Source organism: Tetrao urogallus (assembly GCF_951394365.1).
Source record: "Tetrao urogallus genome assembly, chromosome: 6".
NCBI lineage: Eukaryota > Metazoa > Chordata > Aves > Galliformes > Phasianidae > Tetrao > Tetrao urogallus.
In genome coordinates this window covers 55,568,412-55,582,092 of record NC_136819.1, presented here as the reverse complement: position 1 = coordinate 55,582,092, position 13,681 = coordinate 55,568,412, and the positions used below count along the sequence as shown (strand labels likewise).

Below are 13,681 nucleotides of genomic sequence, written 5' to 3'. Positions count from 1 at the left end.
TTCCCCTTCCTTCTCACAAACTGCAGGCACGCACTTTTCCAACACAAACTACAGCTTCATTGCACCCATTTCTGACAGCCTTTTGCTTTCAGAGCTGCTTAGGACCAACCAAGCCTCCTATTTTCTCTTTCACTCCTCGCTATTCCCTTCTCTGAGTCTTTATTTCTGCTGTGAGGACAACATCTGAATGTGGCACTGCCAACTTCTCACACTTAACATGCGTGGGCTGTGCTGGCATTCCTGTGCTGTATGTAAAAGCATAGCAGATATTCCCCAAAGCAGCTTGGGACAAAATGCGACAAAAGGAAAAGGCCAACCCTGATGTGAATGATTCTCTTTAGGGAGCTGCTCTGGCACTATAATAGCATGTAATAGCTGTTGAAATAGCATATGTCAAAACAAGGCGGGGAAGAGGATTAATGTTGTTGTAAAAAAGACATTTGGATGCATAATTTCTTTTAGCAAAGCAAACCTGATTGAATACCGTTCTGCTCCAGGATTAAAGCGTGATCACAAGCAAACTTAGAATGGTTAAAAAGAGGCGATTCCAAAGTGCACATTCCTCACAAGGCACAGAAACAAAATTTAGCCACCAGCCTGATGGTAGGAGCTTTGTTACTGCTTTGGAGAGGGAAGGGAGCTGGGGAGGAACATATGAAGGAGGGAAGTCTTAAAGCACAGGAGAAGGTTATCCCCTGGGCAGCCAGATCAGCCAGAAGGGAAGAAAACCAGCATGGATGAACTGAGAATTTTTCCTGAGGCTCCAGGTGAAAAAAAGAATCCCAGCTGGTACTGGGACCTGTCCTGTTCAGTGGCTTTGTTGATGATGGCATTGAGTATACCCTCAGTAAGTCTGCAGGTGACACCAAGTTGGCAGGAAGCATCAATCTGCCTGGGTGTAGAAAGGCCCTACAGAGTGATCTGGACACACTGGACAGCAAGATCAACAAGATCAAGTGCCAGGTCCTGTACTTCAGCCACAGCAAAGACTAGGTACAAATTTTAGAAACTGCATATTGAGAATTACATTGACACACTTCATAATCTCTACGACTTTCACTTGCCATCCACAGAGATGGTCCAAACTCCACTGTGTACAATATATGTACAATATGGGGATGGAAACCAGTAAGAAATGCTGTGGAACCAGACATGGGATGATAAGAAACAGGACACAGTGCTGGCCCTGAAGCCACTGTGGCTATAAGCAGTGTACCAGATGTCAGTTAGATGACAGATGTAGACTGGGACAAAACTGATTTAGGGTAAAACAAATATAGTATTTAACATATATGAAAGCCACCGTATACAGCAAACTGAGATACATAAAGTCAGGAATAGGCACAGAAACCAAGAACTGTGGGTGTTACAACTCTAACTGCATAATTATTTCTTTTTCTGTAAAAATAACTATGTCTAGACTAATAACGATTAGACTGTGAATAATACAATTGCATTAGCAATAAATTCTTGGGTTTGGGTATATTTGGATGTGCCTTTTTTTTTCCTATAAAACATGATTTTGAGCATAACAATGGCGTCTTCTCTGTTAAGATTTCTAGTTCAAATAGAATTACAGAACTGTTAGAGTTGGAAGGGATCTTTAAAGGCCGTCTGTTCAAGTTCCCCTGGAAGGAATGGGGTCATCTGCAGCTAGATGTCACCTCATATTTGTGGTGGCCTAGGATAAGCAACCAACAGGCTCCACTGACATTTTAAAGAACCAAAGTCCACCACACCAACCCCCGCATCAACAATTTCAACCATGCATTCAAGAAGTCACAACCCTGTAAAGCCTCAAGAAACAAAAGCCACAGCTGCTCCAAACAACTCCATGCATTTTGAATGCACAAAACAAATTACTGCAAACCTCAGAGCAGCAAAATTAAAGGCTGAGTATATGTCCCAGTCCTGCTACTGCTATCCTACTACAGACAGCAGGATCTCCCAGTTACACACACTGGGACATGGAAGATTAACAAACACTGTGGCATTAACAAACAGCTTGGGAGCATTTCCTTGTTCTACACTACTTCAAGATAAATTGCTGTGTCTTATCCTGTAGTCTGTACAATAATGATGGGGTGATGCTGCCACACACAGAGAGAGCATAAACACTCTCAGGAAGTGGGAAAAGAGAATGGTCACAGCAGCCATCACCAACACAGAGGTAAAAGCTTTTGATCTCCATGGAAGTGTACAACAAAAGTAATTTATTTTAACATTCATGAGGAAAAACTAAAAGAGGACCCAAGAAGCGTTCATGAGGTTTGAGTTCACCTAAATCAATGGCAGTTCTTGTTGTAATGCATGAACATTTAATCCCAAAAGATGGAGAAGGGAAGAATGATGCATTTTTATTCATTCTCAGAAAGCTTAAGTTCCCTGCCCCTCTGATATTCTCTAAACACGAAGTTTGTGTTCACCTACTAAGCAGCACTCAGGGACAACTCAAACAAGCAGAGGAAGGTTGAATTCATCTCCTGCAATGCAGAGGTCCCAGAGTCCTGCCAAGAAGCCCTTTACATCTGAAGACAGAGCATTAAAGCCATCAGAGATCTGAAAGCAAATTCAGACCTTCTTTCTGCAGAACCAGAGGCTATCAGAATGTTTTTTGGAGGACCAACTTCTGTTTTGATGACGTCATTTATTTTTATCATTTAGCTTTATTTTTGTCTAAATCTTGCTGGTTAGAGAGTCAGCTGATAGACTGCAAAGCTGACAGCCTCATTACTGAAGCATATAAATTGCTTTTGCTCAGCTGGAGTTAATGCAGGACCATCTGACTTCCCAGAATTGACATTTTAATGATTCTGTTTTTCTGGCACTTTTTCATTGACCACTACAAAAATCTAAACTGTCTCTTTGCTTTGCCAAGCTGCCTGTGGATCAAATTCTCCAGAGATTTTCAGCATGTCAGCCATCAGACCAGGTAAACCCAGTAATAACTGAGCTGAGAGTACCTACTCCAGTACTTCTCGCTGTTCTGTACTACGGATGTTAGAGATAAATCTCAAAGTTCTGAAGGCCACAGGACAGAAAATCTCCCCAGGAGAAGGATATGCGTGAAACATTTTAAAGATGAAAAATGCCATCTGTAAAAGTTTGGTACTTATTGAACCAAAAAAATAAGGAGAATCAAGAAGAAATAACACTTAATCTCCATTTAAGAGAATCATGACAGAATCAAACACAAGGCTGACAAAATTGACTACTGTGGGTATTCTGCAATTTGCTTCAGATAGGTTTTCAGTTATCTCCTAGAGAAACTTTAATAAAGCATCTGCAGTAACTTTGCAGGATCTGCTGCAATCTATCAAGCTGATTATCTGCAAACTGAAGTATACAAAGTCATGATGTTCTAGCTGCAGAACTCACTGCCTTGTCTCCTCTTGTGTGCCCTTATCTTGCATCTTTCTTCAGGTCTTTCCTTGCTGTGCCATATCCCAGGTTAAACAGAACAACATCCCTCTCTAAACTATAATTCGTTTGTACAGAATGTGAAATTAGTCACTCCTTGTGGAATCCCAAGGATGAGCTCTGCACCTCCCTTCCTATTTCCAAAACTCACCATGAGCTGAGACAGGCAGGAGCAACATGCCCTGACCCAGCTGAATTGAGACAAACTGCAGATCCACCTCCTCCAGGGCTGAGGCAAGTACAGTGGTTAAGAAGTCATCTTAAAATGAAAGTCAAGTTACTTTCAGCTTTAGAAGAAAAGCACTTAAAGGAAATGGATTTCAGAGGGCTAGATTTAGTTGAGAAAGCACTTTGAAGAAGAGGGTTTCGAAGAGTCCATGAACTTGTCCAGCAGATTCAAAGTTTTATAAGCTCTGTACAATAAGTCTGGTCTGTCCAGATGCCCCAGCAGAACAATGTGGGCAGTTCTTTTGGTCTCTTGTCAAGTTTGGTGAATTTCTTTCATTCTGAACAACACACCTCCTGCTGACACAAGCTACACACGTTGTCCATCGTTCATGTTCTCTTTTGAGTGCCCCTGATAACACACCACACAAAGCAGCATTGAACAGGGCCAGGTACAGGGCATCTCCCATTCCCCACTCCCAAAAAAGGACACTCTGAACACTCAATTCAGTTCCTTGCTCAACCTCAGGTTTTTGGTATGAGTTCATACATGTTCTTGGTTTTCTTTGTGCCTCTGTCTGAAACAGATCATTTCCCTTCCTCTTAAAGAACACTGTAGAAGGGGAAGGAAACAATATCAAAGGGTCATTTAGGTCATCTAAACAGAGAAAGAAGAAATGACTCTTTATGTGTGTTTACCTGATAGAAAAAGACGGGTGATGGGGGAATCCAAAGCAAAAAAGACTGATCCCATTACTCCTTCTCTCTTCTCCTCAAAATAGCACAGTACAAAAGTCCCATCTACTTTTTAAAGACAATGTCAGCTCAGCTTCTCCCTCCTGACTGCAACAGCTCCAAAATGAAGGCAGTCCAATCTGTTTGGACACACAACCCAGCCAGGCACTTACAGACAGCACAGAAATTCACACCTGCTCTGTCCTCCAGGTGCCTGGCTCAGCACTTGGCAGCTGACCCAACCTGACAAGCTTCGCAGCAGGCTTTTCCAATTTGCACAAGGATAAATAAAATATAAGTGAGCTAGAAAAAAAAAAAAAAGTCTCTGGCCACATGATTTATTCCACATCTGAAATTTTGGGAAAGACAGCTTTTTCAAGAAAAAGAGGAAAGGTGGTAGAAGATGAAGGCTGCAGGATGAAATAATACTAATATAAAACACAAAAATAGAGCTGAGTCCTTATGTTCAGAAAAAGCTGTCTAGAAAATACTGTAAGGAGCATTCTCCAACAAGGTTCTGCTCTAGGCAAGGAGCCCTCGCATCCCTGAGGAGGAATCAATGCCATCTTCCTCCTCTTCCTGCGTGCTTCATGGGGACACACCTTGGAGTTTGTCAAACACTGCATTTCTTGACCACAGCAAAGCACTGGTACCCTCAGCCAGGACTGATTGATCCAAAGGCAGAGCCATCCATCCTGCTACACGCAGTCCTGACCCAGGCAAGTAGTTACAGTGTTTTGAGTACAAAAAACGTGTACCTTCCTTAAAGGCACCAAAGATCCTGCACCAATGAAACGTGTAGAATAACAGCACAAAGCTACCAAAGCAACTCTTATCACAACCCCATGTTTCCTACACTCCTCCTCCAAGCATGGTCACGTAGCTCTCTAATACAGCTTCTCAAAGCCAACCAGAAAGTCATTAAAGACTTAGAATTACTTCCCTTGCACAGCTCCTGCCCAGTCTGGCAAGTTAACAGGACATGTGAAACAGATCTGACTTGCAAATCATCCAATATAATGTTTTCCAAGAAAGAGTTAGTGGGACAGCAGATATTAGGCCTGATGCAACCTCAGTCTGCCCTTGGAGAGCAGCCCTCCCACAGGGCTCTTTAAATACGCTCTTTGATTTATTTCAAAGGAAGCTAACAATGCTTAAGCTCAATGCCCAAGGAAATGGGACTACATGGAGAAAATTAAACATCTATGGGAAGCAACAGTTCATATGACTCAACATGTAAAAGGGGCTTGGGGTTTCTGCAGTTGGTGAGCCTCTCTGTACAGCGAGATCATTAAGAGCCACGCACGTTTTCTGTATGGATGTGGTTCAGCTCTCACTGATTCACCTTTCTAGGCAGAATAAACTAACACAGCCATAAAGCACGGGCTCTACACACATAGTGGGAATAAACTGGTTAATGCTTTACATGGGCTTTAAGGGTTTGTCTTGTTTAATACTTTTACCACAGGGTCCCAAGATTGGACAACACAACCCTGAAGAAATGTCAATGGTGGCTTCACAGGACTTGTATGCCAACATACCTCAAGCAAAAGGCATTAAAATCTCCCTGTACTGTCTCCTTTCTGTCTCCTTTCACTATGACACCAGGATTGCAGCATTAAAATTTCAGCTGAACACACAACACAGCTCGAGGTGTTGATGATGACCAGGCCTGGAGTATGCAGAGAGCTTATCTCCCAAGCTAATGCCACAGGACACATTGTTTGGGACTCATTCCAATTTGACCAGTTGTTTCTGGAGCCAGGGTTTTCTCAGAAACACAGCTGCTCCACATTTAGCCAAGTGTGTTGGAGGCCTGCTGAGACCTCCCAGCACAAAGGGCTGTCCCATACAAGATGAAGAGGAGACACGTCCTCCATGAGGGTAAGGGAAGAAAGGGTTTATTCACTCACCCAGACCCTGGTTCTGCTGTTCCCACTCAATGGTATCAGGAACCTGGTAGGATACCCCGGCCAGCTGGGCTGCAGGGTTCTCCAGGCCAGCTATGGGCTCCTGGGAGGTCTCGCCTGGAAGTGTGAAGCCTGGCAGCTCTGTGTCACCCTCCATGCTTTCATCCATGGAATCTATCTCTTTGTCCTCTTCATCTTCCTCTTCCTCCTCTTCTTCTTCCTCCTCCTCTTCATCCTCTTCCTCTTCCTCGGCCTCTAGTCAACAAGACACAAAAGCAATATCAGGAAAGGTCCCACAAAACAGAAGGTTCATACATCCCTATCAATGAGTTCATAATCCCCTTTCCAAAGCCACCTTAACAAAGCCCTGCCTGTTTTCTGACATGAGAGACACCCAGAGAGGTTGATGTGGAAGAACCCAGTCCTGTCTCAAGTTTCTGCCTCCACCCTATTCCTGACCACAGCTACCAGCAGAGAAGAGCAGCTATAAGAACAGAGCGTACACCCAGCAGGGCTTCCCACAGTGCCTCTTCCCAGCTTTTAGTTACAAGGACCCAAGATCTTCCTTGGATTATTCCTCTATGGAATAATGCCACGCTCTGAATTTTCAATGGTTAACTTTTCAATGCCAAAAAGATAAAGCACAGCATTTATGTGCTTTGATGATCCAGCCAAAGTGGTGCAATGCATTGGAGTAGCTTTGATAGGAGACCTGTGGAATGTACACATCATACCTGCTGTAAGTAAAGCAAGCTGCACCTTAGCAATTGCATGATGCTTCACTCCTCTCTTCTGCTATGGGATGCAGTGGCTCCTCAGACTAACTTAGGAAACTTTGTGGAATCTATTCAGTGTTGGGTATCCATCTTACAGATGGAACTGGCCTAGGGAAATCAATGCACATTGAAAAGCCGCTGTGCTGTTACATGGTGTTACCTGTTGCCCAAGGAGGCTGTGGATGCCCCATCCCTGCAGGCATTCAAGGCCAGGCTGGATGTGGCTCTGGGCAGCCTGGTCTGCTGGTTGGCGACCTGCACACAGCAGGGGGTTGGAACTGGATGAGCATTGTGCTCCTTTGTAACCCAGGCCACTCTATGATTCCATTATAATTTCTTCCAAATCAAAGATTTGCTTTAAAACACAGCATGTTTTTTTCAGCTCACAAGACAGGACAATTGCACTTGCCACCTTTCAGTTTTAGCCATGCATTTCATACAAATGAGCTGCTCTTTGAATTTAGTTGCATCATCCTGTTATAGCATGTCTTTCAGTATCTGGAAAAGAAGATCCTGCAAACAGTTATACCATGCAGAGCACTGAATGGAGCTTACAGGAACATAGTTAGACCCTTACATTCACTTTATGCTTTAGAAATACATTCTAATTTACTATGTGCCCATAATCTTAAATCAAGATAAGAATTTTCTCTATCAAACTATATGCTTCCATACAGAATACACAGCCTCCATGCACCTGAGCATGGCACCTGGAGAATGTCTGCAGGAAGCCTGCAAAGATAAGTTAAAGTAGGTCTTGTGCCTCTGCTGAGGCAAAACACAGCTGTAAGCAAAAGATTTCCCAAACGAAACAGCAAAGGTGCTAAGCAGCCAGCACTCTGGAGAACATGACCATGAGCACATTTTCCCTGAATGGACTGGGTGAAAAAAAAAAAGGTCAGAGAAAACAGCAATCAGATTGTATCTGAAAATCTACCTTGGAACAAGGTTTTTAGAAGGCTCCTGTGATTTCAGCAAGCTAATTGGAGACACCTGCTAGGAGCTGGCTTTGAGAAAGCAGATATCCATCTCTGTACTTCCAAACTCCAGCAGGCAGCCAAGCTGAACACCTGAATTCAAAGTGCCAAGACTATTTACCATGCCTGAAAATCACCCAGCTTCATCCATCACCCCACAGCCACAGCACGAGGATGAGGATAGCACAGTGCTCACAGCACAGCTGCACCAAGGGGAAAAAAGGGCTCATTCACATGACTGAAATCAGCTTTGTAACCCCCTGCCCCAAAATGCCATCAGCTTGACTTGATGCAAGGCACAGTGCAGAGCACCACTTGGTGGTCACAGATAGGAAACTGTGCTTCTAAAGAAATGCAGACCACACGTGTTAGAGCTCGGGGTACACAAGGAGGATGGCAGGCACAGGCAGGCTGCTTACAGCACCTACTGATCCCAGGGGATAGGGAAGAATGCATGCTAGGATGACAGGAAATGGCTTTAAGCTGCACCAGGAGAGATTTGGGTTGGATATTACAAAACATTTCTTCTCAGAAGAAGCAGTAACAAACTGACACATGCTGCCCAGAGAAGTAATCAAGAGTGGAACTGCACTCAAGGATCTGGTAAACTGGGATGGGTGAACTGTTGGTCTAGATGATCTCAGAGGGCTTTTCCATCCTTAGTGATCCTATAATTCTGTGTGTCACACAGCCAGACCCCAAAAGCTGCAGGTTCATGTGTCACATCAGAGCCTCTTTGCAAAAAGATGTTTTGCCTCCTAAACCAGTCTGGCTTGGCACTTCAGAGATCTCCACAGCCACTCCAAAGAGGAGAGCGAAAGGACCAAAACTGCAAAGCCCAGCAGACGTGGACAGCATTTAGATTGATGTGTAAACACATCAGCATCCCCTTGTGAGTTAGTTACTTTGTGGAGCATGCTTGCAAGTACTCAAGGCTAAGCTAAGGTTCTCCTTACACAGGAAGCAAGATAATCATACAGTGGGACATAGCCTTTGGCCAACACGCTAATCTCTAATAAGGAGATGCAAATAGCTTTCCTGGTACTTGTGTGACATTATTCAAATCATGTACTCAAGTGAAGAGCAGCTGTAGGAGCACTTCTGCACACCTGGCACTCCTTTGCCAACCAGAACAGACAGAACTGGCACAGTACTCCTACTGCAAGTTCATCTTGCTCTGTAGATCTTCTTCAGTGTCTTCTTATTTCCTTAACATTCACCAAATTCTAGACATCACGTGTCACACGCACTGTGACCCTAAGAAGGCTTAAGTAGAGTAAATCCTGTCTCCTTTCACTATGAGACCAGGATTGCAGCAGCAAAATACCATCCATTACATTCCTATTTCCTCCTGCAGTATGGGTGATGCATAAGCAGACAATGGGAGAGTTACCTCATCTCCACATGTTGATAAATGCAAAATCCGACCCTCTGACAGAGACTAAATAAGCACTGTGTTCTGTAACGGGCTCAGTTCTGCCTCGACTGACACAGAGGAAGAAAAATTGAGAATTTTAACACTTCCCTGCTGTGACAGCAATGCAATCTAAGCAGCAGGAATCCCCATAAAAATGAGATTCCTGCTTCACCTGTCAACAATTCTGGTTTTGAAGGACCTGACAACCTTGTAACAGACATTGAAACATTGAGTTTTTGAGAAGTTAGAAGAAGCATCAAGAGAAGCATGAGACAAGTTTTTTTGCAAGCTTCCACCTTTATTATTTGCCAGAAAGAGCAATGGTTCAGTTTTACTATGGGGCACCCGCACCACTGCTGAAGCCCATAGCACAGGAGGCTGCTACCTATGCCTTTTAGATATTTTCCCTTAGCGTTTAAACATCACTGTCATGCTCATTGGAACAGGTTGTTTAAGGAGGTTGTGGATGCCCCATCCCTGGAGCATTCAAGGACAGGCTGAATGTGGCTCTGGGCAGCCTGGTCTGGTGGCTGGTGACCCTGCACATAGCAGGAGGGTTGAAACTGGATGAGCATTGAGATACTTTTCAACTCAGGCCACTCTATGATTTTAAGTGTTTTCACCCTCCACCAGACTTAAAACATTATTTGCTAGTTTGTGCACAGCAGAAATATCCTTCTACTCTATGAACAGCAAGGCTCACCAGAAGGGGACAGCTTGACTTTCACAGTGAGTTCAAACAAACTATAAGAAAAACCCTGTAAAAAGTTGCAAGACAAAACATGAAGGTCTCAATCTCTGTTCTTTGCACCAGACCCCGAGGACCCAGTGATGTCTAAACAGTAATGCAAAGCATCATTAGAGTCCACAGTAGACTTAGGCTGTGATAATACCAAGTACTCAGCACTGTAGGGATTGAATGCCTATGAGCATCTGATGAGCACCAAAGTTGCACTCGATCAGAAGCCAGTACCAACTAGCTTCCAGTAGTGAGCCAGTTCCCATGACTTCACGAAAAATGTAACCTTTGCTCCTGTGCCAGCACTGAGCAAAGCAGCTCAAGAGCTGAGCTACCACTTCAGGGAGCTACAAGGCAGGCTTAGCCCTATGTGAACACAAACCTGAACACAAACTAAGAGGGGCAAGAGAGCACTACAGAACACTAACAGCCACCTGACAGCAACCCACAGGGATGTTATCCAGCACAATTCTACTTTTCAAGAAGTCTTGGCTTGCCAAAACACACCAGGAAACTCAAGGGACCTTACAGAATCATAAGATCACCAACACTGAATAAGACCTCTAGGATCCTCCAGTCCAACCATTCACTTATCACCAACGTTCCCCACTAAACTATGCCCCTCAGTACAACATCCACACATTTCTTGACCACCGTGATACATGTGTGCACACAGCATAGAAAACAGAAGTGGTTAATTAAGGACAAGACTGGGAATGAGGGGTGCATGACTACAGAAAAGGAAGATGCATTTAGAAGTCTCCACTAAAAGACTTCTTTCAGTAAACTTGTAGTGTGGGAACACATCCCATTTTCTGCACTGCTTTTGTAATCACAGATAGCTGTCAAGACAGAAAGACCTTTCTAGGAGAACTCTTATTAATCAATTGCTTTCATGTGATCAGTGATAATGCCACCATCTGATGTTTCTAAAGTGCTGCCAAGAGCTATCACTTGTGACAAAGCCCAGCTTGGAAGGAGATGACTGGCAGGAGAGTAGAAAGGCTCTAACCCTGCCCAGCTTTCTGGGTTGCACAGGGACACCTAAAAAGGGAGTAGAAGCTGACCAGGCTCTGAGTTGCACATACACCTGTTGTGAATGGAGGCATTCAATGCCTGGCCTGCTGCACAGGTGAGAAAACAGAGCACTGAGAAGAGTACACCAGTTGGATGGGTTCTTGTCACACAAAGCAAGGCTTTACTACAACCCTAACTCTGCACACCTAAATTTCAAGATAAGAGGAAACGGAACATTTTTTTCCCCCTGCTACATCTAGGAGAGCAAACAGGACAGCAGGACTGAACTATGAGGTTTCCTTATAAGCTGCAGAAAGTTTTCAGTGCCCACTTGACAGAAAACAGACTGCAGAAAGCACTCCCAGCAGAGGGCTCTATAAAGATGGTAATGATTTGGATTCTGATCCTAACCTTCCTCTCATATGAGGGGATTCACACTTGCTTTTCGAGTCCTGGCTTCTCTCTCAACACAAGGGAGCTGATGCACTTGTAGGGGGGAAAAAAAAAGTATTCCAGCAGGAACAACAGGTCTGCTCATGTATTAAGATCAGAAACAATCATTCTCAAGTGCTGCACTTCCAGCAGCATTCACTACAAAATTGCTTTCACACTGAGCCTGGCTAGAGAAAGGGCTCAGCAGCAAACAGCTATTTTAAAGTTATAAAAAGAAAAAAGTTACAGCACAAACTGTAACAAGTTAACACTGTAGTTCACTGCACAGCAGCTCTTCCAGTCCGGAGTAGGCAGCTGCTGAGCTGGACAGTTTTAAGAAGTGATTTATCAAATGAGGGCATTTGAATCAGTCCAGATTTAACTACCACGACCTGTAAATTGATAGAATGGAAGAAGATAAATGCAGAGTTTACTTCTCTCAACAAAATGGTTTCCTACAGAAGAGGCCTGTGAACATGGTATTCCCCCTCTCCCAGTTACAAAAGAGTTCCCATACACAAATCCCTCTTTCCATTGCAAAGAAAGCCAAGGGTCTCTCTTCAGAAGTACATAATTTAGCTACTCTATTTGGGAAAAGAATAACAAACCAAGGGTTGAGAAAGTGCCTGATTTAAGCTGCTTTCTAGACAAATGCACAGGTGTAACCAGCATGAATCCATTGCTGATGACATGAACTGTGGTTAAGTGTTACTACAGGCAACAGCCTCCAGGACACCAAGGTTAACTCCAGTCCTACCTAACACCAAAGGTAAAGATGACTGCAAGCCCACTCATCTCTAGACAAAACCTCATGCCACTCAAAGCATGAAGGTCCAGGAATACCTGCATCAGGATACAGAAGCTAAGTCATCTTGGTGCTTTTGAAAGAGCCAAACCATTCTGCAGCATTGCCTGCCCTGCTCCCCATGGCCCTTTGGGCATGGGGAAGCCTCACAAGCCCTACAAGCGCTGAGAGACTCCAGGCAGCAGCAGCTCAGAAGTGCTGCTCACAGAGCACTCAGAAGGAACTGCCACGTACCTGCTTAGCTGAATCCACCTCACTAGAACTGTAGGGTGAGCTAATCCCCAGCTTAGGAAACAAAAGCTTCATTAAAATCTTCACCCAGAGCCCAATTACCTTTCAACAAGCATCTGTAGGGGGTTTCTGTCAACTGCTGTTTTGTTCAACTGAGGGATAAACATGGGAAAATGACAACCTTAAAATATTTTTTTAGACAAACGACAAGTCAGATACAGCTAGAAATTTCAAGGTGCCTGTCCAGAACAGTAGAATGGGTCAGACTGAACCAGGCCACCTAGCCTGCAGAGTGGTGACAATCAGGATCAGGTACCTAAGAAAGAAGTGCTAGAATTTTTTAAGTATGTGGTTCTTTGGTACAAAGAAATAGGAGTGAACAGCCATCCTCCATGAGGAAGATCAAGGTCAATCTGTACTACAGGGACAGCAGTTCTCACTTCAGCAGCAGAAATGAGCTACAAGCAACAGGAAGTGTGCTCCAAAAACATTATTAATTCATTTTGCTTGTGCTTTGTTTTAAATCTTCAGATCCTTGCCAATTCAGCTGATATCCAGAGAACTGGTGGAGAATTATAGCCTAGTGTGGTTAACTAGCCTGATGCTAAGTGCCCTTCTTATTTACAGCCCTGCAACCTCATTTAAATTTTTAATGGGGTTGCAGAGATTTAATGAAGCAGGTCTTAATCCATACAGTCAGGGTCCAAATAGCAATTGAACTCAAAGCCTTGATTTCCATTTAAAAATAAGTAAAACTTCGCATCAGAAAAAAGGTGCCTTGTACTGCAATGGCTTAAAAGTAAGGAGAATTTGAAGAGTCGTTAAAAAACTGAAAACCAAGGACTAAGTATGTGCCATTAAAATACCATGGATATATTTTGTGCTATATGATATGCTCCATGTTCTGGAGAAGTCTTTAATGTAATCAGTGAAGCAAAACAGAGTTAAATCTGAAGCCAAGATGCAGTTATCAGGTTCCATACAGCTGCAGGACACAGGATTTGCTCACCCCAAAGGCAAGTCCAGCCCCATATCTTAGAACAGCTGAAGGACTTCT

General features: G+C 43.7%; 1 protein-coding gene across 1 annotated transcript in view; it reads right to left on the bottom strand.

Annotated features, from left to right (window-relative positions):
* ARMH4 (armadillo like helical domain containing 4) overlaps nt 1-13,681 on the bottom strand; it is a gene marked incomplete at both ends in the record, with an annotated part of 42,477 nt that overhangs the window by 20,950 nt on the left and 7,846 nt on the right. Inside the window, one exon of the mRNA XM_079537823.1 lies at nt 6,234-6,485. Coding sequence (XP_079393949.1) covers nt 6,234-6,485 — 252 coding nt within the window. The remainder of the gene's footprint in view (nt 1-6,233; nt 6,486-13,681) is intronic.